The sequence below is a fragment of the Suricata suricatta genome, chromosome 8, assembly GCF_006229205.1.
Source record: "Suricata suricatta isolate VVHF042 chromosome 8, meerkat_22Aug2017_6uvM2_HiC, whole genome shotgun sequence".
Lineage (NCBI taxonomy): Eukaryota > Metazoa > Chordata > Mammalia > Carnivora > Herpestidae > Suricata > Suricata suricatta.
This window is the reverse complement of record NC_043707.1, coordinates 11,215,047-11,242,504: the sequence shown is the minus strand read 5'-3', so window position 1 is coordinate 11,242,504 and position 27,458 is coordinate 11,215,047. Positions and strand designations below refer to the sequence as shown.

General features: G+C 49.2%; 1 protein-coding gene across 1 annotated transcript in view; it reads left to right on the top strand.

The window, feature by feature from the left end:
• PARN (poly(A)-specific ribonuclease) overlaps positions 1–17,593 on the top strand; it is a 150,762-nt gene extending 133,169 nt beyond the window's left edge. The window contains exons 23-24 of the mRNA XM_029949855.1: positions 7,947–8,140; positions 16,854–17,593. Coding sequence (XP_029805715.1) covers positions 7,947–8,140; positions 16,854–16,906 — 247 coding nt within the window. The 3' untranslated portion in view covers positions 16,907–17,593. The remainder of the gene's footprint in view (positions 1–7,946; positions 8,141–16,853) is intronic.
• Positions 17,594–27,458: the final 9,865 nt, after the last annotated feature.

Here is a 27,458-nt window from a genome sequence, read left to right as displayed (position 1 = left end):
TCAGCGCCCTTGTAAGAAGAGGAAGATGGGGAGCGATGGCTGTCTCTTCCCATCAACAAAACACTGCTCAATGAAATGAAAGAAGATCCCCATGAATGAAAAGCTACCCCATGTTCATGGATTTGAAAACTTAATATTGTCAACATGTCAGTACGAGCCAGAGTGATCTATGGATTCAGTGCAATTCCTCTCAAAACCCCAATGACATTTTTTTGCAGACATAGAAAAATCCATCCTAAAATTTATATATATTCTCAAGGAATCCCAAGTAGCCAAAACAGTCTTGAAAAAGAAGAACAAACTTGGAGGACTAACACTTTCTGATTTTAAGACTTACTGCAAAACTACAGTAACCAGAACAGTGTGGTATGGGCCTGAAGACACACACAGAGACCAACAGAATAGAATAGAGAGCCCAGAAATAAAGCTTCACATATACAGTCAAATCATTTTTTATATAATAACCCCAAGACCGTTTTGTGCGGAAAGGAGAGTCTTTACAGTAAGTGATGTTGGGTAGACTGGTTATCCAAATGCAAAAGAATAAAATTGGACCCTTACCTCACACTGTATGTGAAATAAACTCCTATCTCCAATAATGGATCAATATCTAGGGTATATAGGGAGCTAAAACTCAACAAAAACCAAGCTGATTCAAAAACAGGTAGGGGCGCCTGGGTGGCTCAGTCGGTTAAGTGTCTGGCTTCGGCTCAGGTCATGATCTCACGGTTCATGGGTTCGAGCCCTGCATTGGGCTCTGTGCTGATAGCTCAGAGCCTGGAGCCTGTTTCAAATTCTATATCTCCCTCTCTCTCTGACCCTCCTCTGCTCGTGCTATCTCTCTCTGTCTCTCAAAAATAAATAAAAAACATTTAAAAAAATCAAAAACAGGCAAAGAACTTGCCTAGATGTTCTCTCTAATGGCCGATAAGCTCCTGAAAAGATTCTCATCACTAATCATTAGGGAAATGTAAATGAAAACCACAGTGAGATACCAGCTTACACCCATTAGGATTGCTACCATCTACCATCAAAAACAAAAACAAAACAAAACAAAACAAAAACCCAGAGACTAACAAGTGTTAATGAGGATGTGGAGAATTTGGAGCCTTTTGGACTGTTTGTGATGTTGTTGTAAAAACAGTATGAGGATTCCTTCAAAACTAAAAACAAACTTCGCGTATGGTCCAGCAATTCCATTTCTTGGTATATGCCCAAAGGAATTGAAAGCAAGGTCTTGAAGAGATATATTTATTTGTACATCCTTGTTCAAATTAGTATTTTTCACAGCTAAAATATGGAAGCATCCGGTTGTCCCAATGGACAGTAATCACTGTCCATTGACAGATGAGTGAATAAGCATGTGATGGAATAGTATTTATCCCTAAAAGGAAAAGATGTTCTAATATAGGCTACAACATGGATGAACCTTGCTGGGCACTATGCCAAGTGAAATAAACCAGTCACAAAAAGACAAATACTACATGATTCCACTTACATGAGTAGTCAAAATCAAAGGGGCAGAAAGAATGGTGCTTGCCCAGGGTTGGGAATAAGGGAGAACAGGGGGTGACTGTTTGATGGGTACAGAGTTTTAGTTTTGCCAGCTGAGAAGAGTTCTGGAAATGGATGGTGGCGGTGGTTGTACCGCGTTTAAATGTACTTAATGGCACTGACCTGTACACTTAACATGGTTAACATGGTAAGTTTTATGTTATGTGTGTTTTACCAGGACTTTAAAAAAACTCAGGAAAGCCTTTCCACAAATGTTCTTACTAGTGTTATTTATAACAGCAAAATACAGGAGGTAGCCCAAATGCCCATCAGCTGATAAATGAATAAATGAACTGTGGTATGGCCATACTCTGAAATAATACCTAGCAATAGAAAGAGTATAATACTTTGGTTCTCAGGGTATTACGTTAAGGGAAAGAGTCAAACACAAAAGACTAAAGACTGATTTCATTTATACGAACTCCTAGAAAAGGTGAAACTAAGGGATTGTGGGCAGATCAGAGATTTCAGTGCAGAGTGGCTCAAGGAGTCTTAAAGAGAAAGGCACTGTTCTCTTTTTATTGTTTTTGTGCTTACTTGTACACAATTCCAAAAGTTAACCAGACTGTACACCTAAAATGAGTGAATTTCATTGCATGTACAGAATACCCTCATTTAAACTAAAGGGGCAAGATTTCTGTGCTTTTGCAGATAAAGGTATTTATAGGGGCTTGTAAATATAATCCATTAGCAAACATTTTCTTCTACTAGAGGGAAGAAGTTAACGGAGATAGTTACCCTAGAAGAATTTGATTTGTAATCGCTACATTGCCAATACCTTAACTTGTGGCAAAATTCTGAGTTTGACCTAATAGTCACTGTAACCAGGATGGCTGATCATTGGCGTCCCCCTTATAAATTCTAATCAAGGTTTAAGGTTCAGTTTTAACACACCAAGCTGGGTCGCTGACATTTTATTTTTAATTACTTATCGCTTCTTCCGTGGATTTAAACGTGCATTTCATATTCACTATGAAGTAACTCACTTTGTGTATTAATAATTCCACTTGCAAAATGAGCTCAGACTCATGGAAAGTTGTTTTGCCTGATTTTCATTCTGACCTTTGACCTGTAAAATCAATCTGTAGAAGAGAGAGAGAGACAAACCAAGAAACGGACTCTTAATAATGGAGAACAAACAGATGGTGTAACCAGAGGAGATGGGTGGGGAGATGGGGGGAAGGGGGGTGGGGATTGAAGAGGACACTTACCATGATGCAAAAACACAAAGTGTTAAAAAAATAAAATCAGTGTGCAAAGGAATCTCTCATCAGCACACATGTATTCAGAGTATGTACACACACACACAGCTATACCTTAAAACTATATAAAAATAAAATATCTTAAGGCACTTCATATTTTTTCCATGTCTAACAGAAACTAGTTTTGATCTCAAACTGCTTTAGTTAAATTACATGGGATAGAGTCACAGCTTTTATTTTTATTAACAGAATGATAGCTGAGAAAATTTTATGTTGGTGTGGATATGACATCCCCATACATTTTTAAACATATGAAATCTATTCATTTCACACATATCTGAGGGCTTTTGCAGGCAGGATGTCCGACAAACAACAGATCTCCCTCGGAAGAAAAGGATGCTTATGTGAGAGCAGAAACCACAGATTAGGAACTAAGAAACAGGTTGTAAATTAATGGGCAAAATTTATGAAAATCCTTCTTGTTAACACTTTGCTTCATTTATCTTTGGTGTTGTGTGCACCTGCTGTCTCTTCCTGCTTCCCCTCTCTGTATACACACGCACTCTATGTCATGCTCTTTCCCTCCCTCTCTCCCTTTTTCTTTCCGTTCCACCCCCCCCCCACCACCCAACACACTTTTTTTTTTCTGAACGGTCTGAAAGGAAGTTAAACACATCATGGTGCTTTATCCCTAAATCCACTAAGTAAGGGTATTTTCTTACATACCTTTAGGACAGTTGGCAACCTCAGTAATTGAACATTGATATAATACTTGAATCTACGGTTCAAATCCCAGTTTTACTATTTGATCTAGCGTTATCTATGTCACTTTCCCCTGCTCCGTTATAAAACCCAGTCTGTGATAATGTCTTACATCTACTTTTCATGTTTCTTTCGTGTCTTTTATGACAGTGACACTGTTGATGAACACCAGCCCCTCCCCTCAGCGTTCTTTTTCAGTAAAATGGTTTTCATTTGGGTTTGCCTCATGTTTCATCATGGTCACATTTCAGTTACACAGTCCCGACCGGAACAGTACGTAAGCGACGCGGTGCCCTTGTGAGGGTGTCACTGTGTGGGGAGACACTTCCAGACCGTGAAGATGCCCTACTTTTCTTCAAGATGTCTCCCCAGATGGGATGCCTGGGGGGCTCAGTTGGTTAAGCATCTGACTGGTTTATTTATTTTTTTTTTTGGCTCAGGTCATGATTTTGGGGTTTGTGAGTTTGAGCTCTGTGTCGCCCTCTGTGCTGACTGCGTGAAGCCTGCTTAGGTTGGGATCCTCTCGCTCCCTCTCTCTCCCTCCCTCTCTCTCCCACTCCTCCCCTCCCTCCCTCCCTGCACTGCTCGCTCTTGCTCTCTCTCTCTCAAAATAAATAAACTTTAAAAAAGTAAAAAATAATTTAAAAGAATCTCCCCAGATGTCGCAGCTCCTGATGATACTGGACTCGACCATCCTTCATGTGATGCTTGCAAAAGGGTGATCCACCAACCCCATTTGGCTTCTGCCATTTCCATTTCATAGTTCCTACTCAACTAGGAGAGCTCTCCCTTCTCTCTCTCCCCGCCCCGTATTATGTATTCTATAAACCCACGGATTTATATTTTTTCAGTAGGTTAGAATTTGTTATTGCCTCTTAAGTATTTTGGTGCTTAAATACTGGCCAGTGAAAGCCCTCCCTGGCTGGTCCTTATGCTCCTGTGACACACACGCCTCCTCATTTCTTGAGCAGTTTCCTCCTTCGTGATGGTGTTGCTGGATGTTCCAGGCTCCTTCTGTGCCTCCCTTAGGCCACCTGTGGAATCGGCCAGTTCTTCGAGAAGCTCTGGTTTTGTTCAGGTTATGGCATTAGAAATTAAGATGTGGACACTAGATGTGCTCCCTGCTCCTGGGGTTTCTTCGCTCCTAGGCCCTTTTGGAGGATATAGCCCACAGGTATCCACACCTGCATACCCACATAATGGTGCGCACACACGCATGTGCGTGTGGATGCACGCATGCACACACACTTATTTTAAGTCATTCCGCTCCATCCGCACGGGGCTCTTCCTTGTCTTCCCCCATTCTAGTATTTGTTTGTCTGGCTTCAGCAACATCAGTGCATTTGCTAATTTGCTCAGTACTGTATGTAACGCATCTAAGTATTTTTCAGAATTGTTTCACTCACCGAACGACAGAAGAGGCAAAACTCCTTAAGAGCTCAGATTTGAGTGCACCCCACTCAAAGCGGGGGAATGCTGGGTTCATAAATTGCTCTTTTGCGCTTCTTCACCTTCCTAACTAGAAATCCTTCCCTGTCTGTTCTCAGATCTTCATTCTTTCTTATAACTACTCAGAACTTCATTGATTATATGTACACAGTTTAAGACATTTAAGCAGTATTTTGTAATTAGAAATAAAGCTGCAGTGGAGTGTAGGGCTCAGTCAGTTAAGCATCCGACTTCGGCTCAGGTCATGATCTCAGGGTTCATGGGTTTGAGCCCCATGTCGGGCTCTGTGCTGACGGCTCAGAGCCTGGAGCCTGTTTTGGATTCTGTGCCTCCCTTTCTCTCTGCCCCTTTCCTGCTCATTCTCTGACTCTCTCTAAAAAAAATAAACATTTTTTAAGAATTAAAAAAAAGCAAAGCTGCTGTGCCTACATAATTTTGCATTGTTGGAAGTGTGTCTTCCAGATTCCTAGAAGTGGGACTGTGGGCTCAGAGAGTAAGGGGGTACATAGTGGTGTTAGATGTTGCCCCGTTCCCCTCCCTAACGGTGAGGTCATAGCTTTGCCCGTTTTCTATAGGATTTCTTAATCCTTTTTTCTCTTCACTTTGAGAGTTATTTGTATATTAGGGACATTAACCTTTTATCTGTGATATGTGTCACAGATACTTTCTTCTTGGTTTCTCATTTGTCTCTTGACTTTGCTTATCTTATTTATTGCCATGGAAAAGGGTTTTCTGAGATCAAACTTACAAATTTTTTATCGCATCTGGATTGTGAGTCATAGTGCAAAAGTCTTTTTGTACACCTAGATTTTGTACACCCAGAATTCACTCATGTTTTATTGTAGTACTAGGTAGATTTTTTTTTTTAACTTGAGAGAGAGAGCGAAAGAAAGAGAGAGAGAGAGAAAGAGAATCAAGCAGGCTCCATGTTTCAGTGCAGAGCCTGATGCAGGGCCGGATTCCATGACCCTGGGATCATGAACTGAGCCAAAATCAAGAGTCAAATGCTCTGGGTGCCTGGGCGGCTCAGTAATGTAGACTTCGGCTTAGGTCACCATCTCACTGTTCATGAGTTCAAGCCCCGTGTCAGGCTCCATGCACACAGCTCCCCTGCTCGTTCCCTCCCTCTCTCGCTCTCTCTCTGTAAAAAATAACATTAAAAATGTCGGGTGCTCAACCGACTGAGCACCCAGGTGCCCCTAGATGTCATTTTTTACACTTTGATATCTCATCCATTTGGTGTTATTCTTTTGCACCAAGTGAGGAATGGGTCTCAGGTATCCGTTTCCCCTGGGAGAGTGTTTAAATGTTCATCTTTGCCCCCGTAGTTTGAGATACTGCCTTCATCATACTCTAGATTTCTCTATGCAGTTGGGGCTATTTCTAGACTTAATTTCTCGAAGTCCCAGCTGAGTTTTCATTAAACATTTACATCTCAGAGGCTACGAGGTTCCAGGATTTACAGTACAGAGGAATTTTTAGGCCTCCTTCCCTTATTGTTTTTTTTAACACTTTTTTAATTTTCTGAATGTTCAGAAACCAGCCAAAATTATTTTTGTCTTTGAGAAAACTTTTAATTTATTTATTTTTGAAAGAGGGAGAGAGCAGGGGAGGGGCAGGGAGAGAGAGGGAGACACAGAGTCCAAAGCAGGCTCCAGGCTCTGAGCTGTCAGCACAGAGCCCGACACGGGGTGCGAACTCACAAGCCCTGAGATCGTGGCCTGAGCTGAGGTTAGGAGTCAGTCGCTTAACCGACTGAGCCACCCAGGCGCCCTAACGTACTGTCAGGCTTTAAACAGTAAAATTTAGCATGAAGTTTTAATAACCTCCAAAAATATTACCACTGGTATCCCCCCCCCCCCGCCTTAATATCTCTTCGGTGAAAGAGGTGTTTCAGAAAAGTGCACAGAACGTCTGTGAAAAGAAGACAATGGCGGACGCCCAGCGAGTCCTAAGAGGCCGTGTGCTCTGAGCGCTGTTCTGCCTCACGAGGCTTCTAAGAACCTCCAGGGAAGCAGTTTCTTCCTCTCCTTCTTCCCGTGAGACAACAAGTGTAAAGTACAGAGCCGATGCGGGTGCAGGAGTCACACGGAGGGTCTGGAATAATCCGGCAGCCAGAGTTGTTTCTAAATGCAACACTTTAAGTACTTCCCTCCTAGAAAAGGCTTAAATAGGGGTATGCACGCATTTGCTCGGTGCCTTCCCACCCCCTCTCTGCTCTCGAATGGCCTCCCTCAAGTGGGATGACTTGATTTTTAAATGTTTCTCATAACTTGGGGGCTAGAATAGAAAAAAAATCTATTTATAAGACCCATTTAGTGGAGCCAGGACTCTCATCGGCCATGTGGTCTCTGTTTTTATCAAGTTATATTTCAGGGAACATATTTCCTCAGAGAGAAATCAGCACGTGTAATTTGATTTAATTCAACATGTCACATCCTATAAAGCTTTAAAAGTGAAGCCAGGTTTAATTATAAATTTGACAAGTCACCGGTTTGGAATGGAAGAGAATTCTGGGAAGATGGGCTCTGCCCTGTAAGAGTATTCGGATGACAAGCAAGCTGACGGCCCCACGAATCCCTCTGTTGTCCCGTGTGTCCGTGAGGCGGTCCTGAAGGGACAGTGCCGTCTCCCAGTTTAGTGCCACAGGACTATTATTTAGTTATCTACTCTTCCATTCTGCTCATCTCCTACCAGACAGAGACCAGGAACTTTCTTTAAAATTCCATTCTCCGAAGCACTCAGATCGGCGTAAATCCGTAGGCACACAAGCATAACATAGCACGTGCTTCTTGTCACAGGGAAACCTTTGGACTTAATTTCGCACCAAAGTCTTTAACGTGCATTTGAAGGTGGCAGCCGTCCGTGTTGTTGACAGCAAGTTAAGTGGTAGTGGACTTAAGAGTATTAAGACGTGTTAGAGGCTCGTCTTCCTGATAATCTCCACACCTTTCATGCCGTCCCCCGTTTGCCTTTCAGTCTTACCGCGACCAGAACGGGAGGAAAGAGAAATTTGAGCCCCAGCCCAACAGAAGCTGACTTGGAGGCCAGAATATCAGGCGAGATTTCTGACACTGAGCTCGAGCAGACGGAGTCCTGTGCAGAATCCCTCTCCGAGGGAAGGAAAAAGGCCAAGAAATTAAAAAGGATGAAGAAGGACCTTTCGCCAGCAGGTCTGTATAAGATCTTACTGAAGTTCTGGAGTTACGTATTCTTTAACGCTCTAGAAGCTCCCGTTTGGGGAGAGGAATGACAGCAGGGCTTCGGTCGGTGGCCACGCCCATGTACAGTCGTCTCCCCTTAGCCATGATTCGCTTTCTGTGACGTCAGTGACTCGCCATCCACCGAGGTCCAGAAGCACATGGTCCTCGTCCGAAGGTCAGATGTATCATTAGTAGGTCAACGGTAGCCCAACGCTGGGTCCCAGTGCCTCTGTCAGTCAGCTCACTTCTGTCTTGCCACAAGGGCATTTCATTTGATCATCTCACATCATCGCAAGAAGGATGAATAAGATATTTTAAGAGAGAGACCAATTCATAGAACTTTCACTACAGTACGTGGTTCTAATTGTTCGCATTTGTAACTAGCCATCGTCCATCTCTTACTGGGCCTCGTTGATAAATGACACTTTACCGCAGATGTGTATGGACAGGAAATCACGTGGTGTAGAGAGAGGTCTCAGGCATCCTCTGGCGGTTTTGAAATGTCTCCCCCTCAGATGAGGGGGGCTGCTGTAGTTTTCCATGGGACCAGCTGCTTTTAGGATCCATTTAATTTAATTTGAGGAATCCCTAAAAAGCTTTGTCTCTTGATAGAGGAAGGCTTGGCAGGGGCCCTTAGTTAAAGATGGGTAGTCCGTTTTGGTAATCCTCTCTCTCTCCTCTATGGGGTAGAGGTTTTGCTGAAGTGTGTAAGTAGCCTCAGTATTTTAAGTGTGCATTTCCATTTGCACAGAGGCCTACTCCTACACATGTTATTTTCAGCAGCAGAATTTTCACTGTTCCCAGCAAAACGCCAAGCAGCCTGTGTTTCTCTTGCAAGCAGAGTTACATAAGGAACAAAGGAAACAGGAGGCTAACCCGTGTTGAGAGCCTAGTATGTGCTAGGCACTGTGGTAGGAGTCTTTTCTAGCACAGGCCAGCCTGAAGCCGAATCCCACCTTCTGTCCATCACCCCGATGCTGTGGGGGGCTCTATGTGACCTAACCCAGCCTTCCGAGCACAGACCCTCTACGGCGCTGCCCTGTGACATGCTCGCTTGTCAGGGGGGGCCTGTCCCCTGCCCGGGAGATCCCGCCGTCACCTACGGGCTCCACCAGCCATCATGGGGACGACAGTTGTGGCCCCCGCTGACTGCTGCCTGCTCAGGCTCTGGCGCGCCGGTTCGTGCCTGCGGAAGGAGTTTGCTCTAGCTCTCTGAGGTGGTCGTCCCGGTCCATTGTACAGTTCAGAGGATAGAGGACTAAAGTTTAACGTGACTTGCCCAAGGTCGTGGAGCCCTTGAGTCTGCCCTGCAGGAAAGCCAGGCTTCCCAGCACAGTCGCACGACTTCCTGCTCCGGGTAGGAGGGTAGGAGGGCCACTGACTAGGCCCCTGTCCGTCCTCCTTTATCTCCGATGACCGCGGGCTCCGGGCAGCAGAGCCAACAGTCAAATCAAAGGAAAGTGGTAAGACACTCAACTTGATTCATACGCGAGCGGAAGAATTCATCGTGTTTCAAATTAATTCCTCCTTTTACATGTGGCCTGATCTGACCACAGGGAGTTTTCTGAATCTCCTTGATATTAATGAAATCAAAGCAGCAGCCAGAATGTTGCATATGTTTTTATACGTTATGCTGACATTTAACTTTAACTAAAAACTTAAACTCCTGTTTGAAGCCCAGATTGTTTATTTAAATTTCCTTAACGTTTATTTTTTGAGAGACAGAGTGTGAGCAGGGCAGGGGCAGAGAGAGAGAGAGAGAGAGAGAGAGACACTCACAGATTTCAAAGCAGGCTCCAGGCTCTGAGCTGTCAGCATGAAGCCTGACGCAGGACTTGAACTCACGGACTGCGAGATCACGACCTGAGCCTAAGTTGGATGCCCAACCAACTGAGCCACCCCAGGCATCCCATCAGATTGTGTATTTTAGCTGCCTTGTTGAATCCTGGGTTCTCCTTGACTTGCCCCCCTCCCCTTCTCTAAATTGAGTATTGGAGAAGTGTTTAATCTGTACCATACTTAGTCCTCACCTGTGATACCTGCTTACTACTGCGCGTTGTCCCTGCTCAGCAAATGCTCGTATTAAATGTGGGCACGACTTTCAGAGATCATGGCCAGCATGCCCCAAGTCCCCGCTTGGGTTCTTTTCCTTCTGACGTCATTCTCTTCTGAATTTTTCAGCTTATCTGTTATTTCTCAGGGACAAGATGACAGGTGGCCCCCCACCCGTCTCTCTCAGCATCATCTTACAGGTATTAACATTAGAATACCTCACATAGACCGCATGAATGGACTAGCTCCTTTTTATAACTTTAATCGGTGCAAAATGAAAACTTCCTATAAGCTATTTGGGGTCTCGAATGTGTAATGCCGTCATTAAAATAGGTTTTTATTCTCCTCCCATTGACAGTAAAGGTGTCACTGCCTCAGAATTAGGGCTAAAGATGGAAAAAAAAAAGATACATTTTGTATTTCTTTGTCAGTCCTGTTGAAAGAGAAAGAAACATCCTGTGGAGTCAGCCGGGTCCCGCTGCTCACTGCTCGGTGACTTGAGGTCCTGGAGGGAGGGGGGTACAAAGCTCTGAGCCCAGGAGGGTCTGTGCTAAGCTCTCAAGGGTTCCGAGGGTCCCTCGAGCCGTGAAGGCCTGCTTGGGGGTGAGCAGCTACCCGATGGGACACTCGGTGCAGCGTGGGGAGGTCCGTCCTGCCCAGACAGGCTCGAGCTGTCCCCCAGGGGGGGGTGTCTTCACAGGGCCCCAGACAATTCATGGCCTGCACTGTCAGCAGAGGCACGAAAAGTATAAAAGAGGCAGCGTTTCACCTGTTAGGGAGATTTCTGTTTTTGAAGGAGGAGGTCGCAGAAAGTAGGACCCTAGGATGTTGTGTGTTGTGGGGGTCCCGGGACGACTGGAGCTCAGTCAATCCACACAAACTTGTCTCCTGTCTCAGTTACACATTTTAATGTCTAAGCTGCGCTCAGAGAATTCACGAGACGCCTTTCCCGCTAACAAAATGACTTAAATTGCAAAAGAAATGACTGTTTATTTACAATGTACCGGGCATTGTGCCAGAAGCATCCTTTCCTGTCTGTTCCTTATAAAAAGCTTGTAAAGTATAGATATCATTATTTCCCATTTCTGGAGAGGATGCAGGCTCAATGAATTACAGAGTGGAATGTAGCCGGTATTGGGGGCGCTGGGGAGGGCTCCCACATTGGACCACTCTGTGGTATGTGAAATCTACCCAAACTTCTTTTTTTTTAAAGTTTAGTTATTTTGTGACAGAGAGAGAAAGCAAGAGGGAGGGAGAGAATGCGCAGGGGAAAGGGCAGAGAGAGAATCCCAAGCAGGCTCCACGTTGTCAGTGCGGAGCCGGTCACAGGGCTTGAACTCACGAACCGTGAGATCATGACGTGAGCCAAAATCAAGAACTGGACGCTTTACTAACTAAGCCCCCCAGGCGCCCTGAAATCTGTCTTCAAACCTCAGAGGAAGCAGAGGATTCTTTACAGAGATGAGCATTTCTGGCGGCTGGTCAGGGCCCGGGACGGTCGCCCACCTCGACTTCTTGTGATGAAGTCATGGATGCAGGCAGCTGCTCCCCCTTAGAGCTTTTTACGTACGGACTCTGGGCTTCTCAGAGGCTTTTCTCTTGAGTGTTGTTTCCATCCTGTGTTCAGGACACAAACACGTAACGTAAGCCCCTCCTTTCAGAGTCTTTACGATGAGCGTAGATGGCGGTGCGATCTGCTTCCGCGGGAGAACTCACGGCACGGGCTCCGCTGGCGCATCAAGGAGCCCAGCTCCGCGTGCTGGCTCTGCTCGAGTAAAGTACCCCGGGGAATGTTCTCTGGACAGTCTATTGGAGGCGCCTCCACAGCATACTTGTTCTCGCGGATGAGGCCATAGTGTCCCACCGTCCTGTCGCCGACCAGACTGGCCGTCCTCAAACTACTGACAGGCTCCGTCAGGTCCTGCGAGTGCACAGAGTGCCCAGAGACAGTATTCCTGGTGATTCTTTCTGTCATGTAGTAGGCTGCTACAAGTCTGTTTCTTCCTTACATTTATTTTTTTTAATGTTTTATTTCTTTTTGAGAGAGAACGAGAGAGAGCATGAGTGGGGAAGGATGGAGAGAGAGGAAGACGGAATCCAAAGCAGGTCCTGGCTCTTAGCTGTCAGCACAGAGCCTGATGCGGGGCTCGAACTCACGGACTGTGAGATCATGACCTGAGCCAAGGTTGGATGCTCAACCGACTGAGCCACTTGGGCGCCCCATTTCCTCCTTCCATTTAAAACGCAACACATTAGACCTGTAAATGTTACAAAGAGCCAGCAGTCTCACTGGGGTCTTGGCTAGTCTGTTGAACCGCTCATGCTCAGGCCCGTAAGGTTACTGCGTGGGAAATTCAGGACCTACTTAGATCGAACTCAGTCTGCATTTGCTGAGTGTCCAGGCTCAGGAAGCCCAGCCTCGGGGCTTTTTAGTTCTTCAGTGAAAATGTGGCTGATGGCCTAGCCTCCCTGTGGCCGTGAGCTGTGTGCCCCCCAGTCCCCGTTCCTCATGGTGGCCCTCTAGGGCTCCCCGTAAGCCGCCCGGGGAGCCCTGCCTTCTCGGGGTGGGAAACCACCCCTTCACCAGGCTCCTTGGAGCATTTCCCAGTTAGAAGTGTTTGTATAACACCCCAAAGGATCTTTCTGTAAATGGAATTCCACTCTGTAGAAAGTGATATGGCAGATTTCCAGTAGTTTTTTAGATTCTGTTCTGGGTTCACCTGGGGGAAGAAGTGTCTTATGTCTCCGCATTTGTCCCATTAGCTCTGGTCAGGAGAAAGGTACGGAGGCCCGCAGTCACCTGCTGTGTGGACCACTTGTCCATTTCTGTTGTTTTGTTAGTAAAAATCATGTGCTCACTATGAAAATCTGTAAATGAAGGAAAACGGAAAGGAAATAAAGCCCCATGGTGGCTAGACACACTGTTAATAAGTGTTTTTACGTTGCCTGTGATTTTTATATATAGTTGGTATCATACTTCTTAGGGAATTTAGTATCTAGTGGTTTTCCCAATTAAAAAAAAACTCATAATCGAATCATTTTAATTACCAGCTTATTTTATTTTTAAATTTTTTGGTTTTCTTTTTTCTTTTGAGAAAGAGACACACACTCACACGCACAGGGGTGGGGTAAAGGAAGAGAGAAGAAATCTTAAGCAGGCTCCAGCATAGAGCCTGACGTGGGGCTTGATCTCACAACTATGAGATCATGACCTGAGCTGAACTCAAAGTCAGATCCCTAACTGACTGAGCTAGCCAGGCACCCCAGTTTTTTTTTTTTAGTTTTTTTTAAAATGTTAATTTATTGGGGCTCCTGGGTGGCTCAGTCGGTTTTAAGCGTCCGGCTTCAGCTCAGGTCATAATCTTGCAGTTCATGGGTTTGAGCCCCGCGTCAGGCTCTGTGCTGACAGCTAGCTCAGAGCCTGGAGCCTGCTTCAGATTCTGTATCTCCCTCTCTCTCTGACCCTCCCCTGCTCATGCTGTCTCTCTCTGTCCCTCAAAAAAAAAAAAAGTTTAAAATATTTATTTTGAATGCACAGTCAGGGGAGGGGCAGAGAGGGAGGGTGAGAGAGAATCCCAGCCAGACTCCACACTGTCAGCACAGAGCCTGACATGAGGCTCGATCTCATGAGCCTTGAATTCATGACCTGAGCCAAAATCAAGAGTCGGATGTTCAACCGACTGGGTGACTCAGATACCCCAGTGTTGTTGGATTTTTAAACAATGTTCCCAAGGGTCAGTTTTATTAAGGTACGATTTATGTACAATAAGTCATCACTCTTAGGTGTGCAAGTTGATGAGTTTTAACACCTGTGTACAGCCATATAACCATCACTGGGTCAAGAGAATAGTTTTATCATTCCAAAAGAGTCCCTCATGCCCCCATCTCCTCCCACCTGGAGCTCCTGGCAAGCACCGATCTGCTGCTTGCTTAACTTGATGCATTTGAGATACATTCATGCTGTTACGTGTACCAATGCTCCATGGCCTCCTCTTGCTGAGTGGTGTTCCTTTTCATGGATGAATCCGTTTATCCATTTTGCCACTTGGCATATAAGTTGTTACCACTTGATAGCAACTAAAAATCAAGCTGCTCTAAACACTTGCAAACAGGTTTTTGTTTGAATGAAGTTTTCATTTCTTTTGGGTAAATTCCTAAGAGTGGAATTGCTGAGTCAGGTGGTACGTGCGCGCTTCACTTTCTAAGACCCTGGCATGGCGTTTTCCAGAATGGCTGCCCCGTGGTGCGTTCCGTGGTCATCGTGTGAGGGCCCATGACCTCCAGCCCTCTCTGATCTAGGTCTCCTTCAGATGGTTCTTACAGTTCTGGCTCCTCTGGACACATCACTGTTGCTTCAACACCTGTACATTGTAGGCAGTGGGAACTAGGGTCTTCTTGACCGGAGGCTCTTGGCTTCCTGGGAAACATCCGTGCTCAGTGCCACGCCACCTTACCATTAAGAGGAAGGGACTGACGTGCATGAAGCATGTTCCAGGAGCCAGGCGCTCTGCTATATCAGAACCTGCGTGGCATACAGCAGTCTTCAGTCCCGCTGACACAGGAGGCCGTGACAGTTGTTCAGAGCCACACGGCGAGTCCCATGGCCAAGCCAGGCCAGCCTCATCCATGTTCCCGCTCATCCCATTCCTCCTCACCAGCTCCTGGGCAAGTCACTTCCTGCGTGTCTGCTGGCGGCGGCCACACCCACACCCGGTCCCATCCCGCCAACAGCAGGTGCTATTATAAGTATGACTTGTACTTTCAGCCATTTAGCTGTTTTCGTTTGTTTTCCTCACAGCTACTTTTAATTTACTTCAGTTCCCACCTCCCCGCCTCCATGGGACACTGTGGCTCTTGCCTCTAAAATGGCTCATCGCTGCTGTAGTGTTTCTCTGGTGTGTGAATCATACAAATGCCCTTATCGATGTTTCTTTTCCTCCCTCCAGTTAGGCGTTGTATGACTGAGGTCGGCTGGCGAGGCCTCATCACGCCCAGCTCGCAGTAGTTCCTTGTCCTGGGCAGGGAGCTAAGTTCCTATCTCCTTCTTTGATTGGCCTGGGCCCACAGAGTGTCTTCTGTCCCTCGCCACCGCTCGCCGGAGCCGCCTCACAGTCTGTATCACGAGTCCCGACATGTGCTGTGTCCGACACAGCGACGAGACGCAGGGCAGAAGACTTCCGGTGTCCCTCCGCCGGCCCCCCGCCCCGTCCGTCCGTCCATCCGTCCGTCCGCACCGCATTCCAGGCAGTGATCCCTCGCGGGAACTCCGGCTGTGGCCGAGATCCCGAGCTTTTCGGTGTGTTCAGACCTGGTTACCTGTAGCCGTTCCCGTCCCGGAGGTGGCCACTGCCGCCGAGTGATCGCCGACTTTGCGGGACGCTGCACCTCCCCATGTTTATACCGTTTTAGGCAGGCATCAGAGCCCTCTCCCCAGGGATCCGGGAGTGTTGACAGTTGGGGGTAGCTTTGCCCGTGTTCCCTGCCAGCCCTGCATGAACCCTGGGACCACCCCCAGGGCCGCGGCACCTGGTGTGTCGCACTTGCTGTCACGAACACGCTCTTCCCTGACTCGATTCTGCTCGGCTCAGCCTCCGGCAAGGCTGGTCCAGGCCCCAGCCCGGCTGTGCCGCTGCTGTTCCAGGGACTGGTCTGAACGGAGACCAGCTCCCCCATGAAACTGTTCGTAACCAGAGAGCACCTTCGTCGCTTAGCCAGTGTTGCCAGACTCTGAAAAGGCCGCCTGCTTCTCTTGCCCCTTGTGGGGTCTCTCAACCCCAGCTGGTCAGCTTCTCTCTGCAAAGCCGCCAGCCCCTCGGGCTTCTCCTCGGGGTGCCAGTACAACCCGGCGCACAGAAGTCCTGTGTCCTGGGATGCAGCCAGGCTCTGCGTGCCGTGGCGGGATCAGGTCCCCTCGCAGCCACCCTCTGGCCGTGTGAGACTGGTCACCTTACCTGGCCTTCTTGCATCTGTAAAGTGGGGATATGGATACCACCGTCCTGGGCTTTTTCGAAGATTAAACGAACTGAGGGGCACCTGGCTGGCCTAGTAGAGCATGTGACTCTTGATCTCGGGGCCATGAGATGAAGCCCCATATTGGGTCTAAAGCTTACTTACTTAAAAAAAAAAAAAAAAAAAAGCGCTTGGGTGGCTCAGTCTATTGACCATCTGAGGTCATGATCTCTTAGTTCCAGAGTTGGAGCCCCACACTGAGCTCGCTTCAGATCCTCCTTCTCCCTCTCTCTCTTTCTGCCTCTCCTCTGCTTATAAATCCCCTGCAAATAAATAAACATTTAAAAAAAAGATTAAATGACCAAGTGCCCTGTGTGATGGCAAGGAATCCAGCATGTGCCCCCTAGAGACACATGAGCATCGGCGCTCTAACCCCCATGACGTTAACAGAGGTGTCCGTCCAGGGAGGCACGTCCTTTGTCCTGCGTGTGAAGTGTCTGTGGGGTCACCCCCATCTGCTGGGCACTGCCGTCCCCGGGCAGGGCCCGTCTGTGCACTGTCTCTGCCCAGCCCAGTCCCGCCGGCCTCGGCGGCTGCCAGCGGACACCCTGCTCCCCGCCGATCACTTGTGCCCCCGGTGCTGTCCTCTGCTTGTTCACCTTGTTTTGTCCTTCCCCCCCAGGAGGCCTCGCGGGCGGCCCCGCCAAGCTCTTCGAGGTTCCCGACACGTGGTAGCCGAGACCTGGAGGAAAGCCAGCCGCCGGTGCCGTGGCTGAGGAGGACCCGGCCGGCGCGTCCGGAAGCCATACTGTGTTTAATTTCACGCGGCGTGGGGTGGGCGGGGGGGCGTCCCAGCCAAAGCCCAGTGTCTTTGATTTCCGTGGCTGTTTCTTCTCTTCCTTTTTAACGTAAACTGCTGACACCCAGCACGGTTGTGGGCCGTCTCGAATGTGCACCTGATTAAGCAGTTGATGATCTGTTGCTCGCGTGAAGCTGTCCCAGCGCCACGAATTGCAGGGTGTTTGAGAACCCCCCCCGATGGGCACTGTTGGCTGTGAAACAAGCAAAGAGCCGACGTCCTTGGGACCAGGATCACGAGTTCCGGGGTTGAAGTCTTTCCTGCTTCCAGTGGTTTCTCGCCACGTTCTCGTGCGCAGATCCGGGGGCCTCCACAGCCCGTGGTTACCGTCTCCCCCGTGGAGAGAGCCCTCGCATCTGCCCGCTTCCCGCCGTAGCTGCCTGAATATACCAAGCTCCCCAGCCTGTCTTTCCAGTAGGAAAATGCCCCGCCCCGCCCACCCATAGACCAGCTTACCATAGGCCTTGGCCTCTGGGGCATATTTAGAGTCCTTCCTCCTCCCTTGTGAGTTTCTCACGGCGAACAGTACCCGTACAAAAAGTTCACTTCTGTTTTTACACATAGTGCTGTGTTCCCTTCTCTGTGTCTCCGCCTGCTCGCCGTCTCTGTTCAGGTGTGTGTGTCCGGGGGTGAGGTGGCATGTGTGTGTGTACGTGTGTGTGTGTGTGTGTGTGTGTGTGTGTGTGTGTGAAATCACAGATTACAGTGTGTGCCAGCCCTCTCTCTGTTGAAACAGATCACAGCAGCGACAGGATTTCACAGACCTACTCCCGTAGGTCTGCGTCATGTAGATCCTTGGTAGATGTTTAACATTTTTTTTTTGTATCATGGAAAATAAAAAATGAAAAATGTATTTCCAAGAGATGAAAATTAAAGAAATTTTCATAGGATTCTGGGTTTTTTTCCTGTTTCTTTTTTTGTAAGCGAATGATGTATTTGCTCTTTACATAGATCTATTTCTTTCTAAAGATCACCCCTGAAAAGCTCTGGTAAGTCACGAAGCCTGGTGTTCATGGATTTTTTTCTTCTTTTTAACCTCTAACCCCTTATACTTGGTGTTAATGAGTCAGACCCCCGGTGCTGGAGGCGGGCCTGTGGAGAATGGCTGTGTAGGAGGGTGCGGGTCTCCTGCCTGGGGGGGTGGAAGGGAGCCCTTTGCAATCAGTGGGGCTGTGCGAATTCACAAATTCACGTCAGTGAGACATTTCTCCTAGTAGAAAGCGTCTTCCCACTCCCCCTGCACGCCCCACCCCGCCTCACCCAAGAGTTTGCAGCAGAGTTACAAACCTAGACTTGTCCAGAGGAGCTCCCGCCCCTTCCAGAGCCTTCCCGCTCCCAGCCGAGTGGGGCGGTGCGCAGGGAGGTCCAGGCGAAGGCTGATGTGTGCAGGAGGCTTACAGGGCACTGCCAGGGCTGTGCCAAGTCACGGAAACCAACAGGCAGGAGCAGGTACTGCCTGACACTTCTCAACGTAGTAAACGAGGGAAGACCAACCACAGGCTGGGATTGGCACACGGCAGTGAAGGCCACGGGGCCTGATGAACAACATACCTGCGTGGAGATGTCGGCACGCGGGGGGGCGGGTTGAGGCGGGGCTCCAGCGGGGCAGGGGTGGGGCTTCTCGCCCTCCGGGAACTCTTGCATTGTGCCCCAAGCCTGGTTCTCCTTGCTCAGAATGCTTTACAGACACGTACGGGGCTACTCCCCCCGGTCGCTCTGGCTCCAGAGAGGGACTTGGAAGGGGCCTGTGCTCTGGAGCCTTCTAGAGCTGGACTTGCAACCGGGCTCCCGCCGTGGGTTCTCGGACACATTGCCCTCTCCAGGCCTGCATTTCCTCGATTATAAAATCAGGGCGATACACTGCCTCCAGCGTGGTTGCAAGGACTACGTGGAATCATGTGTAATGCCCGGTGTGCACCGGCACATGGTAAACGGCAGTTAGATTTGAAGATGACGCTTTTGATCTGAGACCCTGTGCCGACCTTTGTCAGCTGGAGCTGAGTCACAGGGGATTTGGCTTAGAATTAAGAGCCCTCATCCATGCTCCAACCCCTGTTTTCTTCCCAACTGGATCCCGAGACTTCGAACAGTTGCATTGGGTTGGTCTTCACCCACCCCACACACACATACAGGCTTTCTTGATGTCTCTTTGGGCTCAGAGCCTAGGATGTTGCTCTGGCTTTTTGATGCGGAGGCTCAGGGCCATACGATGATTACGGAGCTCTGGGTCCATCGTTTCTTACCTGCGGAGCCAAACCTGGAGGTGGGCATGGAAGTGGGGACCTCCGTGTTTCCCTGCAAAGAGTTTGGTGGTCCTTTGATTTCAGAGCTGGGGTGGAGACTGCTGTCCCCTGGCCTCATTTATAGTTTTAAATTCACCAATACCCTCAGCCCCTCAACATTCTGTTGTGAAAAATTTCAAACACAGAAGTTGAAAGAATTATTTGGTGAACACCCATGTACTCACCTCCTAGAGGGCACGGCTACTGTCTTGCTCTATTCCCATTATTATGTAACCAGCCATCCCTTCATCCATCAATTCAACCTAGTTTTTTTTTTGTAAGTTTATTTATTTTGAGATAGAGAGAGAGAGAGAGAATCCCAAGCAGGCTCCAGGCCATCAGCGCAGAGCCCCTAGCAGGGCTGAAACTTACAAACCTTGAGATCGTGTCCTGAGCCAAAATCAAGAGTCAGAAAATCACCAGACTGAGCCACCAGTTCAGCCTAGTTTTTGATGTATTTTGAAGGAAGTCCTAAACCTGGGTGCACCCCCTCTCCCATATATTTCAGCATGCTTCTCATTAGCTAGCGTTTAATATTTATTGATAGGGGTCAGTGGGGATAAAACTTACAGTGAAATGCTCAGATCTTAAGTGTACCAATTGAGAAGTTCTGACAAATGCAACTGGAACTATCATGATCCGGAACATCCCGTTCACCCCCAGGATATTCTCTTCTGCCTCTTCCCAGTCGTTCCAACCCCCCTACCAGCCCCCAGAGACAACCACCAGCCTGCATTTTTTCCACCACAGATTTGTTTGATCTTTTCTAGAACTTCATGGAAATAGAACCATGAAGCGCGTGCTCTCCAGTGAGACCTCTTTCAACATGATGTTTTTGAGACTCATTCATGTTGTTGCTTGTGTCAGGAGTTGCTTTTTGTGGCCAAGTTTATTTTTTAAAGGTTTATTAATTTTTGAGAGATAGAGAGAGACAGTGTCATCAGAGCCCGACCTGGGGCTCGAACTCCTGAACCATGAGATCATGACCTGAGTCGAGATCATGACTTCAGCCTAACCCACTGAGCCACCCAGGCACCTCCATGTTTTTATCTGTTCTCCAACTGATGGATGCTTGGGCTGTTCCCAGTTTGGGGCTTCTATGAATAAAGCTGCTGGGGGACATTCTAGAAACTCCCAGGCCTTTCTCTGAAGTGGTCGTATCATTTACATCCTCACCAACACCGTGTGAGTGTTCTAGCAGCCTGCGTCTTTGGTGACACTTGTGGGTCTTCAGCCATCCTGGCAGGCGTGTATAGCACATCTCATTGCAGTTTTTCTCAGTGTTTCCGTGACAATGGATGGTGATGTGCTTATTGACCATTTGTATTTGTTCCTCTGTTAAGTATCTGTTCAATCCTCTTGCCTGTATTTTTCAGGTTGTGTCTTCGTTACTAAGTTCTAGATCCTCATTATGTATTCCAGACATCAGTCCTTTGATAATTATTGTGTAAATGTTTAGCTCAAGTCTATAACTTGCTTGTTTCTTTGCTTTCTTTTTCTTCCAGCCTTACTGAGATTCAATTAATAGACAACCATGTGTAAGTTTAAATTTCTTTTAAGGTTTATTTACTTTTGAGAGAGAGAGAGTGTGTGTGTGAGTGGGCGAGGGCAGAGAGACAGGGAGACACAGAGTCTGAAGCAGGCTCCAGGCTCTGAGCTGTCAGCACAGAGCCCAACGCAGGGCTCGAACTCATGAGCTGTAGGATGGTGACCTGAGCCAAAGTCTGAGCCTTAATTGACTGAGCCCCCAGGTGCCCCCACACTGTCAGTTTAACATGTACAACGTGTTGACCGAGTACACTTATCCACTGCAGAATCATAACCACCACCGTGCTAGCCGACATGATAATCACATCACATGATCCCCCCCCCCCGCCCTTTTTTTTTTCTTTTTGGGTGGTGAGAACATTCAGGATCAACCTCCCAGAAACTTGGTTTTTTTTTTAACAGTATCTTTCACGTCTTTCATGGAGCAGAAGCTTTTGATTTTAATGAAATCTATTTTGTACATTTTTCTTCCTTCCTTCCTGGGACTCATCCGTGGGGATGTCATATGCTATATCTCTGTCCTTTTTAAGAAACCTCCAGGTGGTAAAGGTATCCTCTCACATTTCTTCTAGAAGCTTTAGGGTTCCAGGGTTTATGATTACATGTATGATCTGTTCATTTCAGAAATGAGTTCATTTCCAATTGGATTGCTTTGGTGCCTTGCACAAAACTCTGTTGACCTAATAACAAGGGTGGGCTGTAGTATATGTGCTTTTATGTATTTTTGTTAATTTATTTCACGTTTATTAATTAATTTAGAGAGAGTTGAGCGGGGGAAGGGCAGAGAGAAAATCCCAAGCAGGCTCTGCGCTGTCAGCACAGAGCCCCCCGCAGGGCTCGAACTCACAAGCAGTGGATCATGACCTGAAGTCAAGAGTCAGACACTCGGGGCGCCTGGGTGGCTCAGTCGGTTAAGCCTCCGACTTCGGCTCAGGTCAGATCTCATGTTTGTGGGTTCAAGCCCCGCGTAGGGCTCTGTGCTGACAGCTAGCTCAGAGCCTGGAGCTGCTTCCGGTTCTGTGTCTCCTTCTCTCTCTGACCCTCCCCCTCTCATGCTCTGTCTCTCTCTCTATCAAAAATAAATAAACATTAAAAAAAATTTATTAAAAAAAAAAGAGTCAGACACTCAACTGACTGAGCCACCCAGGCGCCCTGGCATGTGTGCTTTTGAAGTCAACTCTGGCCAGACAACAGCACGGAGAGGGCCTGGTGCTTTCCTCGTGCACACTTCCCACTCTGACATCTTAGGGCCACTCACGGGACACAAGAGAGGAAAACGCTGTGATCCTTGCTTCCTGCTGAGGCCAGGCTGCTCTCTCCTGACCTGGGACATGAGTGAGTGTTAAAAATAGCACAATGTTTTTGAATGCTTTTTTTTTTTTTTTTAATCTTGTGGCTTAAGTTTCATGACTTTGACTGAAATCTTTTTCTTCCCCCAAATGATTCATGGGGTAAATTGATGCGTCCGATTTTGTCGAGGAGGGGAAACAGAATACCTGGAGGCCAGTTCGTGTTTCCCCTGGTGGTGAGCCACCCGGGCCTGCAAGTCGTCTGGCCCCTGGCGAGAGCGGCTCGGTCTGCCTTCTGCCGCTCGCCCGTGTCCATCTTGGACCCCCTTGGTCTCAGCCAGGCCGTGGACCTGAACTCAGTAAAGCTCTTGGTGTGGCTGTCCCTGCTGAAAACATTGATGAAAGCTGAGAGGGTCATTTAACATGGAAGTGTTTTAGACCAGACAATCCTGTCAAAAGGACAGTTAGAAAGAGCCCCTCCTCCCCCTTTTTTTAGGAAGGGAGGACTTTGTTTTACAAAAGAGATCGAATCCTCATGGCTGTTTTTTTTTATATTAATTTATTTTTGAGAGAGAAACAGAAATAGAGCATGAGCAAGGGAGGGGCAGAGAGAGAGAGGGAGACACAGAATCTGAAGCAGGCTCCAGGCTCTGAGCTGTCAGCACAGAGCCTGATGTGCGGTTCGAACCCACACACCGTGAGATCATGACCTGAGCCAAAGCCAGATGCTTAACCAACTGACCCCCCCCCCGCCCGGCACCCGCAGGCCTGTTTCTTTTCAGTGGGGACATAGGGAAATCCTAGACAGGAGAGCTCGGAGCCAGACAACCTCCCCTGTGTGTGTGTGTGTGTGACTTGTGTGCACGGGGGAGCCCTGTGTGGAGGAGGCCTGTGTGCCCAGACCTGCCTCAGGGAACCCCGTCCACGGGGGTGTCGTGGCATATTTCTGGGACCAGCCAGAGGACCAGGCACCTGCCTGCTGACCCTTGCCCCCTCCAGCACAAGGATGGTGGAGACAGCCCCCTTCCTTCTGGCGGCCCCAACCCGTGGAACCTTCATTTCTGACAAATGGCCACTGAACGGGGTCCCCTCCCGCTTCCTGCGGTGACGAGAAAATACACTCCGTTCATCTCTCCTCCCCTCTGTCCACTGCCGCCTCTTAATTGTCAGCACCCGGAATCCGGGCACCCGGCATCGTTCCTCGGACTCGGAAGGGCTGATCTTACTCGGCAACTTGCCCTTCATTCGTCGAAGGGGGCGCTGTGCCTCCAGGTCACCTTGATGAACGCTCGTGGGCCAGGAGCTTAGCCTTATGCTGCTTTTGGAGGCCGCATCTCAGGGGTGGAAATGGAGAGTGCTTGGGGTGTTTTCACAACCTCATCATTTCTCCACGGTCCAGCCGAATCCCTCTTCCGCACGGTGCGAATCAAGTGCGCCCCACCTAAGGGAGCCTGCTCACTCTTGAACTTGGAAGCCTCTCCACGGACACCCAGGCTTGAGAAAGCGCACGGTCGGAGGAGCATCCTGTGAGGCACAGCATCTGCAGTCGGGGATCGCCCAGATCTGAGCTCACGGCCAGGGCCAGGACACCAGCCCAAGTTCAGGCTCCCGTCCCTCCAGCCGGACGACCACCACCGCCTTCCTGATCGTAGGTCTTTGCCCAGCTGGCTGCCATCTTTCACTTGCACTGGGAAAAACCAAGGCTCTTCTTTTGGAAGCACATAACACCTGTTCTCCAGAACTTTCCTTTTCAAAGTAAACTCCTCCTCCAGTCTTCAGTCCTTGCTTTTTGAAAGTAAAATTTCTTGGGGTGCCTGAGTGGCTCCGTCAGTTGAGCATCCGACTCTTGGTCCCAGCTCAGGTCGTGATGTCACGGTTGTGGGTTTGAGCCCCATGTCAAGGCTCAGAGCTGGAAGGCACACCCTGGTCTTTGAAGCCGTGTGTTCCCAGCGGCTGCGTCAGCACCGCCTGCGAACTTGTTAGAGATGCACATTTCTGGACCTCACCCCCAGTCCCACTGAGTCACAGACTCCCAGGGCGGGGCCCAGCTGTCTGGAAAGAGGCCCTCTGGGTATTTCCGGTGTTTGCTCAGGTCTGGGAGCCACTGGTCTTGGGAGAGCTGCCAGGGAAATGCACACACTTTATAAACGGACTGTGTAAGGGCCGGGAGCAAATGCAAGGGCAAGGTCGCTCCCATCACTAGTTCACATGAAAAGTCATCACCTGTCAGATGGTTTGCATCTTTCCATGGTGGATAATTAGAACCATCTGGAAAACGTTTCATGTTAAGGGTCTAGGTCTTTTAGAAACTTATTATTCGTACTTACGTGCCAGGCTCGTTATTATTATTATTATTAATCCCTTTGTTCCCTCGGGAGGGAAAAAGGAAGGCTTAAAGCAGTTTAGCAGCAGCCCAAGGTCACACAGCTTGTAAGTGGCAGAACTCAAATTGGAACGTGGGCTGTCCACCAGAGACTGAGCTCTGCATGGCCACACTGCTCAAGAGAAGGAGATACTTACATAATGTAGGCACCATTCAAACGATTGGGTTTGCTGCAGTTCTGGAATCTTCCGAAGCTCTCTAGTGGCCTTCCCCAGCTTCTTGTAGCCTCGTGCTTTGACAAACCCAAGCCACGCTTAGGCACACCGAACTCTTGCCTGGTTGACGATCCCTAGCAGGTTAATGAGGCAATCTTTTATTTCCCTCCACCTGTTTCACTTTGACACCTAAGGATTTCTTCTAGAGTGTCCAGACTGCCCACATCCCCCGGTAGGTAAGTGTCCTGGCTGCCGATCACTTGAGTTCTGTGACACTTTATGCAATGAGCTCTCAAATCCTGTGTCAAATGACAGGTGGGGGCCAGAGGCACCCGGTGTGAGAGGGGCAGGGGCCTGAGGGGACAGAGACGCTGAGAGTGGGCACCTGTGCTTTGTCTGTTATAACCTGCCCCCAGGGGGCAGGGAGCCTACAGTTTGGAATCCAAAGCGGCTCTCTGGCTTCCCCTGGGGCTTGGTGGCCACGCCAGAGGCCAGACCAAAGAGCCCAAACACTTGCCACCACCCCAGAGGCATCCCCAGGGAGAATCTCAAGAGGTGCCTGCAAACTGAAACAGAAGAGACTCCAAATATTCCCTTTTGGGGCCACGGAAGGGAAGCCAAATGAAATGTGAAGAGGTGTCTAAAAACCGAGAGGAAACCAGGAAGCCCTTCCAGAAGTTCTATTTGTGGTAAGAAACCTTGGCACGGGGCAGCCAGCCCTGCTGCAAAAATAGACCGATGTGCCGAGAAATGGCTCCATTCTGGAAGCAAATGTTCCCCCACACAGAGCCTGAGCAGGGACTTTGGGAGGCCTGGCCCTTCTCCCCTGCCTCCCTCTGGACCGTAGCACCGAGGAGCCAGAGCGAGAAGAGCTAAACATTTAAAAGCGAAGTCGTGCCTGTAACCATGGCTTTACGGTCCCCAGTGGGGCCAGTGGAAATGGCAAAAAGGAAGGTTTCGAGTCAGCGCCTGGAAACCCACCGGGCCTGCTGCCCGGCCCTGAGTCCCCAGGACCAGCTCTTCTTGGTTGTGTTCACGCTCCGCTTTACCTCCCAGTGGGAGATATGGCTAAGAAAATGGGTTACGGCGTGCAGCTGGGGAAAGTGTGGCTGCGCAGAGAATGCACATCTCTGTAGTGACCAAAAGCAGGGCCCCCAGCAAGGTGGTCTGAAGACCCTCCTGTAATACACCAGGTCTGTCCTGACTCCGGAAGCTGGCTGTGCCTCTCTCTGTTCTGTGCTCATCTGACATAGACTTCCACTGTCTTGGGAGAGCGACCCTGGCCCATCTGTGGCAACAAGGGGATGGCAGTGACCGGCGTCGGGGTCAGCCGACTTCCTGCCACCTGGGTGGCATGCCCCTGTCCTGAGCTCCCGGCCATGCTCAGGTTGCTGTGAGCAGACACGGAAGCATGTCATGCTCCTTGGAAAGGAGCACTTGTTTGGAGGGAAAAAGCCCTATAACTGAGTGCACACCCCAGGGCTCCTTGCACTCGTAGAACAGGGACACTTCGAGCAAATCAGACCCACCTGCCCTTCCCACAGGAGATGGAAGGGGTCTCTAACTTTGCTCCTTGTGGCCGAGAACCGTCCATGCTGCTGTGGCTTCACGCGAGGAGTTGCGGTAGGAGCCGAGAAGGTCCAGTGTCCTCGGGAATTAGCAGCCCGGCTCCCGGGCAGCTCTTCTGTCTTCACAGGGCACGAGGGCCGCTGTGGAAGGCTGAGGTGGGGACCGGAGAGGGGGGTCCCTCTCTGCCGACGGAGAAAGCGCGTGCTGAGGGGGGACTGTCCTGCGGGGGAATGGCGGGGGAGGGGGTCAGTTCCCGGGAACTGCCTAGCTGGTGGTCAAGATCCCTATGCAGAGAAAAGCAGGTGGGAAGGGTGAGGGGAGACTGTCAGGACAGCAGGGAAGAGGGAGGGAGGGAGGCGAGAGGGAGGGAGCCCCCTGCCCGGTTCAGGGGCGGTGGTGCCTTGGAACAAGCATCCCCTGCAAGCTGGGTAGATGGGGCATTGGGTTCGCACAAACCGGCCCCCACATATGTGCCATATTGGATGGACGTGGAAATAGATTGTTGTTTTTTTTTCCCCGAAAGCCTCCATTTCTTTGAACTGTCATGTTCTTCTTGGCAGGACCTGCCTTTCATGGCCCCCCTCGCTCCAAGCAGGGCCCGGGAGGTGGGCACACATCCCAGGCCCAGCCGGTCAGAGCACCCCCGTCTCCCCCAGGATGGGCCAGTCACTCCCTGGGCAGTTTGGGGCACTGTGCTGGAAGAAGGTGACCCGGGGTTGTAGGGCAGCCATTTCCCTGGTCACATGGAGAGCCGACCCGGGGTAGAGGACACACCCCACTTTGAGAGTCCCTGGGGGCCTGGAGCCGTGTGGTCCTGCTCCAGGATCCATCCACCCTGCCCTTCCAGTGACGTCCATCAGTGAGTCACCTCCCTCTTCCCTGCTTACCTCCACTTGAGTTACATTTCTGTCCCTTGGAACTATACAGAGACCCTGACCGTGAGAGGGGGTGTTTCGGCACAGGAAGGGCCCACAGTCTGTGAAAATAGCTCGCCAGTATATAGCCCAGCTGTGGACTAATGCAACGAGCAAAGGAGATACGTGTAGCTTAGCCTGAGGAAGTCCAGGCTCTTCAGGCCCCTCAGAAGCTGTCATTGACTTCCGGCTCATTGATAGGCCAGTGACAAACCCTTCTTGCCCATTCTTCTAGGAAGGTTCGTCAGTGGGGTGAGTGCACAGGAGGAGAAGAAAGTCCTTACCCAC